Below are 14,478 nucleotides of genomic sequence, written 5' to 3' on the forward strand. Positions count from 1 at the left end.
TTACTATGAATAAAATATTTTTTCTCCTATCACTCTTGGTTTTATTGGATTGTTAAAAAGTTCCTGTTTTTTGTGTCACCCTGTATATCCAAATGAGTTCAGTGTATTTACATTTTATAGAAGATTTGATTTCTTAATCTCAATACTGCAGGGTCTGACCCTAAATATTATAATGTAAACTTAAATAATATTTAGTGCAGAGTCATAAACTTTAATCAGCTAAACTTACATAACAAATATCATTGCACAATCTTAACCTGAACATTCACATTATTGAGGTAAATTTGCATAAATCAGGATATTCTTAACTGGAATATTTCTGACAATCTTTTTGTATTGTGCTGATAAACAACAATAACCCGATTTTCAGATCATATTTATTGTCTGTCATCGTGAGATATTCCTCCACATTTCTTTACATAAACATTGAAACAAGGGCATTCAAGGAGTCACATGCTCTTTCATTTTAATGCTTTGCACAATATTCACTCACTGTGCTGAAGGACACATCGTAAATATTATTGCCCACATTTTATCACTTTCAAATGTGGCAGCAGGTATCACATAAAGATTTCACATTACAATGAAAAAAATACATGATTGGTGTCAAAGTACAGGTAATGTAAGGTGCTGATTTCAGAGGAACAAACTGAATCATGACTTTCAAGCTCCTTATTAAAGCCAACTGAAACACTCACAACACAACACTTACAAGTATGTACAAAAAAAACCCAAGTACAAGGAGAAAGTGGAAATATGCAGTTACAGTGGAACATGTGGATCAGCAGTGTCAAACGAAACATACTAAAATAAATAATAAAGAAACTTCTTTCACATTTTTTGTCACACTGCCATTCATCACATTGTTTCAGTGACAAAATAGGACTGAAGTATTCAATATTCATTGACTTTATGACTAATCTAAAATCATGCTTGCCAGAATTTAATCTGGAATGATTACAACAATTCATTCACCGTAATCTGATTGTGTGTTCCTGGTTTTGTGTAGTGCATTACTGTCTAATCCTATAAACAACATGTCCCTGCATTAAATCACAATCAGTGATTCAGATGCAAACGTCCTCAACACATAAAGCACAGCGTTGAAGCTCTCCCTCCTACAGAGAACACAGAGACAGTGAGGAATAGGATGACTGTAATCTGAATCCAGCAAACAGAGGTTCAGTGAATGTGGTGTTGTAGGTGTGGAGGTGGATCAGAGAATCAGAGGAGACTTTATAGAAGGACAGAATTCCAGCAGGACAGTCCACGTACACTGCCACTCTGTTAGAGAAGGAGGAGGAGATTAATCTTCTTCTGTTGTTGTGCCAGACAGAGTAACCAACATCATCAGAGCAGCTCAGACTCCAGGACTGATCATTCCGTCCAAACACACATCTACCACGGTCTCCTTTCCTTTTGATTCCACTGTAACTCACTGATACATGCACCTCTCCACTCCACTCCACCTCCCAGTAACAGCGACCAGTCAGACCAGTTCTACACAGCAGCTGACTACAGTCAAATCTGTCTGGATGATCAGGATATGGCCGCTCCTCCTCCACCACCGTCACCTTCCTGTTGTTGTCAGACAGTTTCAGGAATCTGTTCACTGAGTTTGTGTCCAGTTCAAGTTCACAGAAATCTGATGGACAAAAAAAAGACACATCAGAGCTACAGTTTATCATCTGACACATCTGATGGCTTCATTCTGTCATTATTTGCTGATACACTGTTAATTAATGTAAAGTGAGAGTATGATGACTCCTGTTTTCGCATCTGTATGAATGAATAAACATGACGACCATCAACTTACTATTTAACCCTCATCAGTTCACGAGGCAAAACCTACGTCACTTGGGGTACACTTGGACCCCAGTACTATTTCATCTGTTTCACATTTCTGTACTTGTCCATATACTCTCAATGTATATTTTTCTAAAATGTGTGACGTCTATAGATACAAATATGAAAGAAACAATGAAATTACTTTTGCTGATTACTGACGTGTATTGCTTACAATATTAGTGTAAGAACTCCCAAATTGAAATAAAACACAACGCAGCTGAAGTAGTCATTACAAGAGCAACATTACACAAACATGCATAAATAAAAGATGCACAGTCCGGCTGGGGTCCACATGTGCCCCACATGATTTTTTAACATATACACCATGAAGCTGGTTGGAATCAAATAAGCTTTTGTGTTTGTGATGGCAACTATGTGGTAACAACTACCTAAAGGAACTGAAAAATACAACTTACAGATAAAAAATATAGTAAGATATATACCCCAAGGTTCCACATGGACCCCAGGGGTGTATAACTTGTCATACCAAATTGAAGACAAATTGAAATTTTGCTGTTTTGTCATCATTATTCAAACTTACACTTCCTCAGACCAGGTTTTAATCTCTGCTCTCCACAATGATCCACCCTGCAGGAAGAAACACAGTCAGAATGACTTTCTATCCAACATGAGTCCTAACTGCTGTTCAACATGATACTGAGTTAATCAGTTTGTCTGTGTTATGAAGAAAATAGCTAAAACTCCTCTGATTAACTGTGGGGAAAAGACTTAGCAAAGAAGAGGAAGAAAATGTAACATATAAACAATAAGAGCACAGTCTCCACTGATCTGTTCTTTTTTAATTGATGTCCTTCCACGTGTGAAATATCTGCAACTGTGTATGTTTAACAGTATTATCTATCCATTGTTTACAATAGGCTGTGGTTGGTGAGAAATGGATTCCAGATTTGATGAGAAAATTTTGTTACGTGTTTAATGCTTTGCAGCATATTAACAGTTATTTTTCTATTACCGATAAGACACCATCAGCAGTGTATCTTATATTCTGAAGAGAAAGATGAGGAAAATAGCCCTGCTATTAATATGGCTGTCTTTAAAAACAACAATGATTTCGAAGTTTACAATGTTTCTTAAAACAGGGGTATCCACTTCATTAAAGGCTTCTGGGGATCCATGTGTTCCCAAACTCATCCTTACATTTCTGAAGAGAAATTTGAGCAACAACTCTTGTTTAATGATGATGGACCACATGGACATGTGTGAGCTCCTGATGTCTGTTCATACCTCACAGTGTCCAGCCTCCAGTGTGGATCCTCCACTGCAGCAGAAAGCAGATTCACTGAGTCTCCTGGATGATTGTAGCTCAGGTCCAGCTCTTTCAGATGGGAGGGATTGAAGCTCAGAGCTGAGACCAGAGAAGAACAACCTTCTTCTGTGACCAGACAACCTGACAGACTGGAGGCAGAAAAATATCATCAACTCAAGAAGTAAAAATGAAAAGTCCTGCAGATGTTGAACATCTGCACCAACAGAAACATGCAGCAGATTTAACTGATCAACAATCAGCTGTATCCTGACCTGAGAGTTTCCAGTTCACAGTGTGGACTCTTCAGTCCAGCAGAAAGCAGCTTCACTCCTGAATCCTGCAGGTCGTTGTTACTCAGGTCCAGATCTCTCAGACGAGAGGACTGAGAGCTGAGGACTGAGGACAGAGTTTCACAGCTTCTCTCTGAGAGGTTACAGCTGCTCAGCCTGAGGAAAAATTATTTGTTCATATTTGACAGCACTGATCAGAATAATGTGACATTTACTGAAACTGTTCCTTTGGGTAGTAGTTATTTAGGTTTGTCTGTCCATATTTATTTTTGAATGTCAGATTTAATCAGTAAATGCATCATTGAACTGGTTTAAAATGTTTAGTCAGATTGTTTAATATGTTTTGCTGTACAATGTTTTACTGGGAACACAACAAAATACAAGTCGATTTATGAGGAAACTTCTGTTTTGATGGAACTAAAAGTTACTTGACATTCATGACTTTTTATGTATTGCACTCGTCCTCTATACTCACCCAAGAGTTTCCAGTTCACAGTGTTTACTCTTCAGTCCAGCAGAAAGCAGATTCACTCCTGAATCCTGCAGGTCGTTGTTACTCAGGTCCAGATCTCTCAGACTAGAGGACTGAGAGCTGAGGACTGAGGACAGAGCTTTACAACTTATCTCTGAGAGGTTACATCTGCTCAGCCTGTGGAACAATCAGTTATGAATAACAAAATACTTTCAATGTCATCAATATGTAGAATGTGCTAATTAATTTTGAAACACAGTCGTTGGTTGACTCACAAAGCTTTGTTGGAGGCTTTGACCACTGACAGCAGCCTCAGAAGAGCCTCCTCTGAAGCAGAGAACTTCTTCAGGTCAAACACATCCAGATGTTCTTCTGATGACAGTAAGATGAAGACCAGAGCTGACCACTGAGCAGGAGACAGTTCATCTGTGGACAGACATCCTGATCTCATGGACATTTGAATCTCCTCCACTAGAGAACGATCATTCAGTTCATTCAGACAGTGGAACAGATTGATGCTTCTCTCTGCAGACAGATTCTCACTGAGCTTCTTCTTGATGTACTGGACTGTTTCCTGATTGGTTTTTGAGCTACTTTCTGTGTGTGTCAGCAGGCCTTGTAGGAGATTCTGATTGGTCTGCAGTGAAAGACCCAGGAGGAAACGCAGGAACAAGTCCAGGTGTCCATTTGGACTCTGCAAGGCCACGTCCACAGCTGTCTGGTGTAGATGTTTTAGTTTTGTTTTGTCTTTGATTGGTTTTGGTGTCTTGTAGGTTGCTTGTTGTTGCTCTACCAGTAAGTTTATACCGGAGTTGATGAAGGTCTGATGGACATGAAGAGCAGCCAGAAACTCCTGAACACTCAGATGGACGAAGCAGAACACCTTGTCCTGGTCCAGTCCTCTCTCCTCTTTAAAGATCTGTGTGAACACTCCTGAATACACTGAGGCCTCTTTGATATCGATGCCACACTCTGCCAGGTCTGATTCATAGAAGATCAGGTTTCCTTTCTGCAGCTGCTCAAAAGCCAGTTTTCCCAGAGACTCAATCATCTTCCTGTTCTCTGGACTCCAGGGTGAATCTGTCTCAGATCCTCCATCATACCTGACCTTCTTCACTTTGGTCTGAACCACCAGGAAGTGGATGAACATCTCAGTCAGGGTCTTGGAAGTTCTCCTCCCTCTTTGGTGTTCGACAGCTCCTCCAGAACTGTAGCAGTGATCCAGCAGAAGACTGGGATGTGGCACATGATGTGGAGGCTTCGTGATGTCTTCATGTGGGAGATCATGCTGATGGCCTGCTCCTCATCTCTGAATCTCTTCCTGAAGTACTCCTCCTTCTGTGGGTCAGTGAACCCTCTGATCTCTGTCACCATGTCAACACACTCAGGAGGGATCTGATTGGCTGCTGCAGGTCGTGTGGTTATCCAGAGATGAGCAGAGGGAAGCAGTTTCCCCCTGATCAGGTTTGTCAGCAGCACATCTACTGAGGTGGACTCTGTAACATCAGTCAGGATCTCGTTGTTGTGGAAGTCCAGAGGAAGTCGGCACTCATCCAGACCGTCAAAGACGAACACAACCTGGACGTGTTGGAAGCTGCAGATTCCTGCTTCTTTGGTTTCACTAAAGAAGTGATGAACAAGTTCCACCAAACTGAACTTTTTCTCTTTCAGCACATTCAGCTCTCTGAAAGTGAATGGAAATGTGAAGTAGATGTCCTGGTTGGTTTTGTCTTCAGCCCAGTCCAGAGTGAACTTCTGTGTTAAGACAGTTTTCCCAATGCCAGCCACTCCCTTTGTCATCACTGTTCTGATTGGTTCATCTCTTCCATGTGAGCCTTTAAAGATGTCTTCTTGTCTGATGGTTGTTTCTGCTCTGTCTGGTTTCCTGGATATTGATTCAATCCATCTGACCTCATGTTCATCATTGACCTCTGCAGTTCCTCCCTCTGTGATGTAGAGCTCTGTGTAGATCTGATTCAGAAGAGTTGGGTTTCCTGCTTTAGGGATCCCCTCAAACACACACTGGAACTTCTTCTTCAGGTTAGACTTGAGTTGTTTTTGGCACTTCACAACAACAGTCTCTTGACAAACAAACAAAAATACAAACAAACAAGGAATATAATGAATAAGTAAATGCCTCAATAAATTTGTAATATTTAACTTCATAAGCTAGATATGAAGCAATAGTTTTTTTTGCCTCTTTGAAATCTATTCAGCACAGAGATATGCAGTTTCTGATTGTTTTCAATCCACAAAATGCATAGATGTGATGCAGATGTTTGCATAATTTTAACAGAACAGTTTGTAAAATCTAAACTGTTCCCAAGTTCCCTTCATTTGTTGTTTCCATCATGTTAATTCCCTCTTACTGTTAAAATCTGTTAAATCCTCTGACTGTCTGCTCTGCAGACGGTCAGCCAGCTCCTCCTGCTTCATCCTCCTCAGGAAGTGCAGTGTGATCTTCAGAAATGACTCTCTGCTGCTCCTCCTCTGCTCTTCATCTTCACCCTCCAACTCCTCCTCCTCCTCCCTTGGACTCTCTAAGCATTCTGGGTAATCTGGACTCAGAACCTTCTGGACTTTCTTCATCTCATTCTTCACGTAACTGATGATGTTTCCTCCAGCAGCTGGAACAGAGAAATATATCAAGTTTATTTCACAGCTGAAACTGAAGATTAAAGTTAGATCTGTTTTAAAATCCGGGACTAAAAACGGTGTGAACAATATTTGGACCAAAATCATAGTTGAAGTGGAATCAATCAGTGAAACAGTTTTAACAGCAACTAAACATTATAACCTTCATGAAAGTTGGATTCATCACAGCACTGATGTATCAGACGGTAATATTTGGATCTGAATGGATCTGCTTAACATCTCACTGAGAGTCTGTTTCATGTTTCATCAGTTATCAGAACAAGTTCTTCCTGCAAGTTAATGCAACAGTAAAGTGTTGAATGTAGAAAAGTTCTCACCATTAATATGGAGTCCAGATCTGTTCGATGCTGAGGGACAGACTGACCTCTGAGATCCTCTGAGTTCTGCTGGTTAACGCTGCAACAACATTCAACTTTAGCACATGCAGACTTTGTTAAAGGTTTTGTGTTCTATAATGATGAATTCTGGCAGAAACACAAAGTGGTCTTTCATGTAACTGATGTTCTTAATGTTGGATGAAACACAATAAACACTTTACATTCTCACCTTCATCAACAGACTGATGTCCATCTTTGAAGTCAATGTGTTCAAACATAGACTTATCACTCTTCATGGACACACAGCTGGGTTCAGGAGAGGCTGGTATCTGCTGCTGAATCCTGATGACAACAGAAAAATGTAGTTTATAATATTGAAATTGTGCATTTTGTTGGATGGCACCTGTGAATTACATTAACTGTGTCTGAATAAACCTGTGAGAGGAAACTTGATAACACAGCTCCATCAAACTGCTTTTGATTGTGTTGTGATGTTGCTGAAAGTGACTGAATAATTAAAGGTTGTTGTCTCATGGTCTGCAGTGGTGGGTTCAACACGTCTCTGATATTTCTGGTGTTGAATCTTACTGGCTTCTTTGTTTCATGTTCACCTGTTAGTTTAAACATGATGCCTGATGGGAAGTTTCAGACATCACGGCCACGTTCTGAAACTTTTCTTGCTGCTGGTCACGAAGTCATTGTCTTTAGGCCTTTTGGATGCAAGTAAAGATGATTCTCCTTCCTTTCTGTCTTCCTGAACATCCTTCTAAACATCTCTGTGAAGATTGTTTCCTTTCATGGAAGATACACATTTCAATGCTACAACCTTCTGCCCTGAGTGCATCTTCTTAAAGTACCAACTGATTCTCCAGCTGTCAGCAGTCCTCTACTGGCTGTTACCTACTCTGTTACTGGGTTTACTGGACATCACTGGTTACAGCAGAGCGTGGAAGTTGAATTCAGAAAACACAACCAAGGAGAATTTAAGACATGAAGACTCTGAAATGAGTTCAGGGGGGCTGAGTACATTTCTCATTATTACCTTTGTTCACCAGAGTGGTGCCCATCTTTGAAGTCTTTAGGTTTGTCCGTAGACAAGTCACTGCTCATGGACACAGAACTGGACTCAGGTTCAGCTTCAGATTGAGGTCTGTTCTGCTGCTTTGTTCTTCAACACAAAACAGAGTTTTGAGTGTGAATACTGATGGTCAGTGATGAGTGCTGAGCTCTGATGTGGAGAGGAGTCATGGACAGTTACAGATGTTCATCTCACCTCTGAGCTTTGGTCTGGTTCTCATGTTCCCCACACAGAGTGGTTTCAGAGGGATCGACTCCCTCCTCTCTGTCCTCACTCTGATTCATAGCAGAGACACACCTTCACACAAACACAACAAACTGCTCAGTATAACAACATTCACTCTGCGGTCTTCCACAGTGCCATTTTCGATTTCACCACCAGCTGACACCAACATCAGCAATATTCAAATTACTTTATGGCTTTTAACTTTCAGTTTCACTCCAGAAACTAAGATACTAGTGTCTACATTTATCAGACAACTCAGTTATTGGTTTATGGTGGTGTAACAAGAAAGAACAGAAAATTCAAGTTAAACATCAACTGTGGCTTTCAGAAATATTCAGAGAATTTGCTAAAATAAGTCAAGTATTCATGCAAACATTTACAGCTGTTTCTGGTTTTCTGTCTCTCAGTGTATCTGACAAAACGGCAGAATTTAATTTTCACCAGGAGTCAACTTGTTTTGTTTCCTGTGGAGATCTAGATGTTTCCTTCAACATGGAAGCTGCTGACCGTTCCACCAAACACAGCATACTTTAACTCAGCTGTAATGATCAGTTTAACAGCCGCACTTCCAACTCACATGCTGAAATGATGTACACACGGGACAAATTGTGGTACCCCTCAGTTTAAGAAGTGAAAAACCCCACCAATTCATCACGAAATACTTGAAACTCACAAAAGTAACAATAATAAAATTTATTGAAAATTAAATAATCAAAATCAGCCATCACTTTTGAATTGTTGATTAACATAATTATTTAAAAAAACAAACTAATGAAATAGGGCTGGACAAAATGATGGTACCCATAACTTAATATTTTGTTGCACAACCTTTTGAGGCAATCACTGCAATTAAACGATTTCTGTATTTGTCAATGAGCGTTCTGCAGCTGTCAACAGGTATTTTGGCCCACTCCTCATGAGCAAACAGCCTCCAGTTGTCTCAGGTTTGATGGGTGTCTTCTCCAATGGCATGTTTCAGCTCCTTCCACATATGTTCAATGGATTCAGATCTGGGCTCATAGAGGCCACTTTAGAATAGTCCAACGCTTTTCTCTCAGCCATTCTTGGGTGTTTTTGGCTCTGTGTTTTGGATGGTTGTCCCTGTTGGAAGACCCATGACCTGCGACTGAGACCAAGCTTTCTGACACTAGGCAGCACATTTCTCTCCAGAATGCCTTGATAGTCTTCAGATTTCATCGTACCTTGCACACTTTCAAGACACCCTGTGCCAGATGCCAGCAAAGCAGCCCCAAAACATTACTGAGCCTCCTCCATGTTTCACCGTAGGGACAGTGTTCTTTCTTCGTATGCTTGGTTTTTGAGTCTATGAACATAGAGTTGATGTGCCTTACCAAAAAGCTCCAGTTTGGGTCTCATCTGTCCAAAGGACATTCTCCCAGAAGCTTTGTGGCTTGTCAACATGCATTTTTGCAAATTCCAGTCTGGCTTTTTATGAGTTTTTTTCAGCAGTGGTGTCCTCCTTGGTCGTCTCCCATGAAGTCCACTTTGGCTCAAACACGACGAATGGTGCCATCTGACACTGATGTACCTTGGCCTTGGAGTTCACCTTTAATTTCTTTGGAGGTTGCTCTGGGCTCTTTGGATACAATTCCAACGATCCGTCTCTTCAATTTGTCATCAATTTTCCTCTTGCGGCCATGTCCAGGGAGCGTTGGCTACTGTCCCGTGGGTCTTGAACTTCTGAATAATATGAGCCACTGTTGTCACAGGAACTTCAAGCTGTTTAGAGATGGTCTTATAGCCTTTACCTTTAAGATGTTTGTCTATAATTTTTTTTTCGGATGTCCTGGGACAATTCTCTCCTTCGCTTTCTGTTGTCCATGTTCAGTGTGGTACACACCTTTTCACCAAACAGCAGGGTGACTACTTGTCTCCCTTTAAATAGGCAGACTGACTGATTATGAGTTTGGAAACACCTGTGATGTCAATTAAATGACACACCTGAGTTAATCATGTCACTCTGGTCAAATAGTTTTCAATCTTTATAGAGGTACCATCATTTTTGTCCAGGCCTGTTTCATTAGTTTGTTTTTTTAATAATTATGTTAATCAACAATTCAAAGTAATGGCTGTTTTTGATTATTTGATTTTCAATAAATTTTTATTTATTGTTACTTTTGTGAGTTTCAAGTGATTCAGTGAGAATTGTGGGTTTTTCCTTCTTTAACTGAGGGGTACCAACAATTTTGTCCACGTTGTACGTAAAACTGATGGGTTACGTTACCTTTGGATGGTGAAATAATCAGATGAATGAAGATGAAATTAATTACCCATGAGACCAACCCAGAGAGGATAAACATGTATCTCACAATGGGAAGTTTCAAAGATGAGTCTCAGCTGTCTACAATCAAGAGTTACTTTAAGGAAATGTGACAACAGAGCTGCTCTGACCTGAACCTGAACCTTTTTGGATCAGTCATTAACAGTATAAACTCTTATCAGTTTTCACCAAAAACCTGCAGTGCATTTATTGTCCAGCGGCATGAAAAGGCTGAGACACGTCCTTCTCTCTGCACTCAGCTGTCAGTAAAACCATCATCAGCTGCTGTCCATCATTTCTGACCAACAGCGAGAACAGAGAGCTGATTGAGACACATCTGCACAGACTCAGTGCTGTGATTGCGGCCAAAGGTGCTTCTTCCAAATACTGCCCTGAAGGGGGTCAATATTTATGCAAACCATTTGCTTTCCTTTATGTTTTGAATTAATTGAACAATTAAGTAAAACTCTGTTTTTCACTTTATCACTGTTTTTTTTCTTGTCTCTTTTGCAAATTCTTGTCAAAAAGATGAATGTATTGACCATGATTAACATGTACAGTGGTGGAAAAAGTTTTCGAAAGCCTGTGCAATTGTGAAATATTGGCATTAAGAATCACTCTTAGATCTTCAAGTGCAATTTCTTAACGGCTAAAAAAGCCATTTAAAACTTAAAATTGATTGGTTCCATAAAAGTGCATAAGAAATTTTGAGTATTGGGTCATTTTTGTACTAATGATCCACTAAGGAAGGCTTTTTATTAAAAGTGTCTATATCAGGGGGGTCAAACTCATTTTGGTCTGACGCCTAATTTGACCTAAAGGAGGGCCGGACCAGTAAACTTATAGTAAGAGTAAGCCCAAGTGTTTCCAATGTTTTAGTGCAAAGGAGAACAAGCACTGTATATTATAAAAATATTTATATGTAATGAACTGTCCTTTAAAAAAAAAGAGATTTATCAAGGAAAGTAAGTTAAAAAAACCACTATGACTCAGTTTAACATTTGTATGCATTGTGGATTACAGCTGATCACAGTGATTGTACAATGGCACAACATATTTAGTCACAGGTATGTGTAACTTAAAAACATAGTCCTTGAATTAAGAAAAAAAAATCAAGATATAAAATGTCAAATATACATAAAAAACTACATAAATAACATGGATGCATCCATTAGAAATAATATTCCACTCAACCAAACAATTTTGAAGTGAATCTGATGACCAACACTGAATTTCACAGTATTTACTACGGCAAGTTTTCATTTAGCAACTGTTTTTTAGGGCAACGATGTTTAAAGCAGCATTTTACAGGATTTATTCTTGCTTTGTATTTGCTCCTGAAACTTGACATCTTTTAGCCTGCACAAGTGCATCAATATCAGGCATCATTTCGTGAGCAGCAGCCAACTTCAGCATGTCAGTTAAGTACTTATGTGTGAGCTTTGTTTTATTAATGTTCATTACTGAGAAAACTTGCTCACAAAGATAGGTCGTCCCAAACGTGCACAACATTTTTGCAGCCAGTGCTGTTAATGTCTCTACAAATGTATTCTTTATTATTGTCATCAAACTGATGTAATGTTTAAAAAAAAGGTTCTAAGTTTGGCCTTTGTTAAAAGCTGAAGAACAACATGCATTTTAGGAAATATGTTTTGAGCAAATTACTTTTAATTGTCTACATGTATAACTAAATAATATCAGACAAGCTGACACCCAGGATGATTCTCCTTGTATTGCTGTGTACATGGCTGAGGGCCCCCCAGAGGCCACTTGGGGCCACTCTGCTTCATCTAGAAAATATTTACTTTTACTTTCTTTTAGGACATTAGACACCCAACCTGCAAAATGTGCTGCAGAAGAAAAAAAAATCTGTTGCAGTGTTTTATCCACAAACTGATCCAACCTGTCAGATCAGTTCATATATTTTTCATTGAAACTTCACATGAGATCACAAACTGCAGTTTTTTCCCAGTAACCACTAACAATGTCACGAGTAAATCATTCAGCATTCATTGTAATTTAACTTACATATATAATCTGTGCAGCAAATTTTAAACATGTACTGAAATGGATACAGACAGACTTCTACAGTTCAGTCAGTGATTCAACACAATGTGATAATCCTGTGAGACACTTGATTAAAACAGACTCTGCTGTGTTAAAATCACACATCAATAATGCATTCATAAACAAAGAGTATTTTTCTGTGATGCATTTAAATCATCCAACAATTATATAAAGAATATTTGACCTGCACGAATAAAAAGGTAAACTGAAGCAACAAATATTCATCAGGTAACATTTGTACTGTGAGTCAGTGAAAACAACACATTTTGATCAGAGTGATCCTGTAGATCAGACATGTACAGATTTCTCTGGTAGGATTCTCACCTGCTGAACTCACTTCAGATCAACTTCAGACACTTTCCACCTCCATGTGTTGAGGAAACATTTCAAGAGGAGAAGCTGCTTATTGTTCCTTGTCAGTCCAGCCGTCTGTGTGAACTGATCTGAGGATACCATCATACCTCATAACTTCAGAGTCCAAGTCTAAAATACTTCATGGCCACACCTTTTTTTTTCTTTCTATGTCGTTATATTCATCACAACCAGTCCAACAGGTTTTTGCCTGTGAGAGGCGTTCCATCCCTCTAATCACCGGAGATGATTATCTAACTTGTCCATCTTTTCCACCTGTGTGTATTTGTTTGTCTTTGGTTTTATGTTAAATGCAGGTTCCTAGAGTGAAACATCAACATGTTCATATGTTGAAAAGGCTTTCCATTTCAACTTTAGATTGTGTTGTACATTCCCTCTATAACATTGGACTGTAAATGAAGTCAGAGAAATCACACATCAGATGACGTATGTATACCTGTCCACTTGATGAATTAGGACTACCAGATCAGGAACAGCTTTTACCCAAAAACTATCATGATTAATGAATGCCTGGTGAATTAATTTACCTTATGTGTGACTGATTGTGTGACGTGTTTTATTGTGGCTTTGTGTGTGTTTTATGGTACAAAATGTGTTGAATGATGCACTTTACTGGAGCATGAATTAATGCAATGACAATAAAAGGCATTCTGATTCTGATGGTGGCTAATAATTAATAAAAGTGAAAATGTGAACTGTATAAGAAGGGTGGACGTAGCAACCGGCCCAGAAAAGAGTCCTGGAAATGTCCAACAGCTGCAACACCACTTCTGCTGACAGGGACTGGCTCCAAAAAGCTCTGGCTCCATAAACCCTGATTCTACACAGCAAAGCGCAGATCATCTAGACTGCTTCTACAGTTGTTGCCTCTCCATTAGTTAAGACCAGAATCGTGGCCATTAAGAATAATTCAATCGATATTTCATGTAAGGCATCAAGTTTGACGGTCTGATTTTGATGGACTGACAACCGTCTAGTGATGCAGCCTTGATGCTCTTTCACGTTGATCTCAGTCTTGTTGGATTTACTGTGGTACATAACTGTCAGTTTCCATTATTTTAACTGTCCTATAGCAATCAGAGAAAGCTCCACTTTGTCAGTTTTAAGAGACAGTATAGAACTTGGCTGATTGACAATCAAATATGTGAACATTGAGGAATCAGGCCACCTTAAAATCAGATATTTTAAAAAACATAACTTATGCACTTTAAGACAGGCTATGTCTTCAAAGCAATTTTCTAAAATATGTGGGCACTTTAGGGTAGGTGAACCCTGTCAGTGTTAAATGATTGCCAACACATCAATTTTGAAATTATTTGACTAGATAAGGGAGTCTCATTTATATAACGCACTGTAATCCCGATCCTTATTCCGAGTTATGGCGCGATGTTTTTTCCCTTAGGAAGAAGGCGAATCAAGAACTGAAGAAACCTTTAAAATCAGACCTGACAACAACAAGGAAACAACTGTTTGATTGCTTTATTTCAGTTTTCAAAAAGGAAATTACTCTTTAGACATTCTTATAAAGTATGACTTCCTCAGCTTCTTTGAACTAATTTTTTTTTTTAAATTCTTAAAGAGAACAGACCTTAATGCCAAAACCAGC

The 14,478-nt window shown here is 39.2% G+C and overlaps 1 protein-coding gene across 1 annotated transcript; it reads right to left on the bottom strand.

The window, feature by feature from the left end:
• Window positions 1-405: 405 nt before the first annotated feature.
• LOC110972246 (NACHT, LRR and PYD domains-containing protein 4-like) lies at window positions 406-12,983 on the bottom strand. Its single transcript, XM_051960606.1, is given in 13 exon segments — window positions 406-1,645; window positions 2,390-2,436; window positions 3,094-3,264; window positions 3,388-3,561; window positions 4,153-5,041; window positions 5,044-5,958; window positions 6,280-6,495; window positions 6,498-6,504; window positions 6,850-6,918; window positions 7,071-7,191; window positions 7,892-8,017; window positions 8,123-8,224; window positions 12,825-12,983. Coding segments are annotated over 12 exon segments (3,351 nt in total). The 5' UTR covers window positions 8,212-8,224; window positions 12,825-12,983; the 3' UTR covers window positions 406-1,118.
• Window positions 12,984-14,478: the final 1,495 nt, after the last annotated feature.

The sequence above is a fragment of the Acanthochromis polyacanthus genome, chromosome 16 (genome assembly GCF_021347895.1).
Source record: "Acanthochromis polyacanthus isolate Apoly-LR-REF ecotype Palm Island chromosome 16, KAUST_Apoly_ChrSc, whole genome shotgun sequence".
NCBI classification, from domain to species: Eukaryota; Metazoa; Chordata; class Actinopteri; family Pomacentridae; genus Acanthochromis; species Acanthochromis polyacanthus.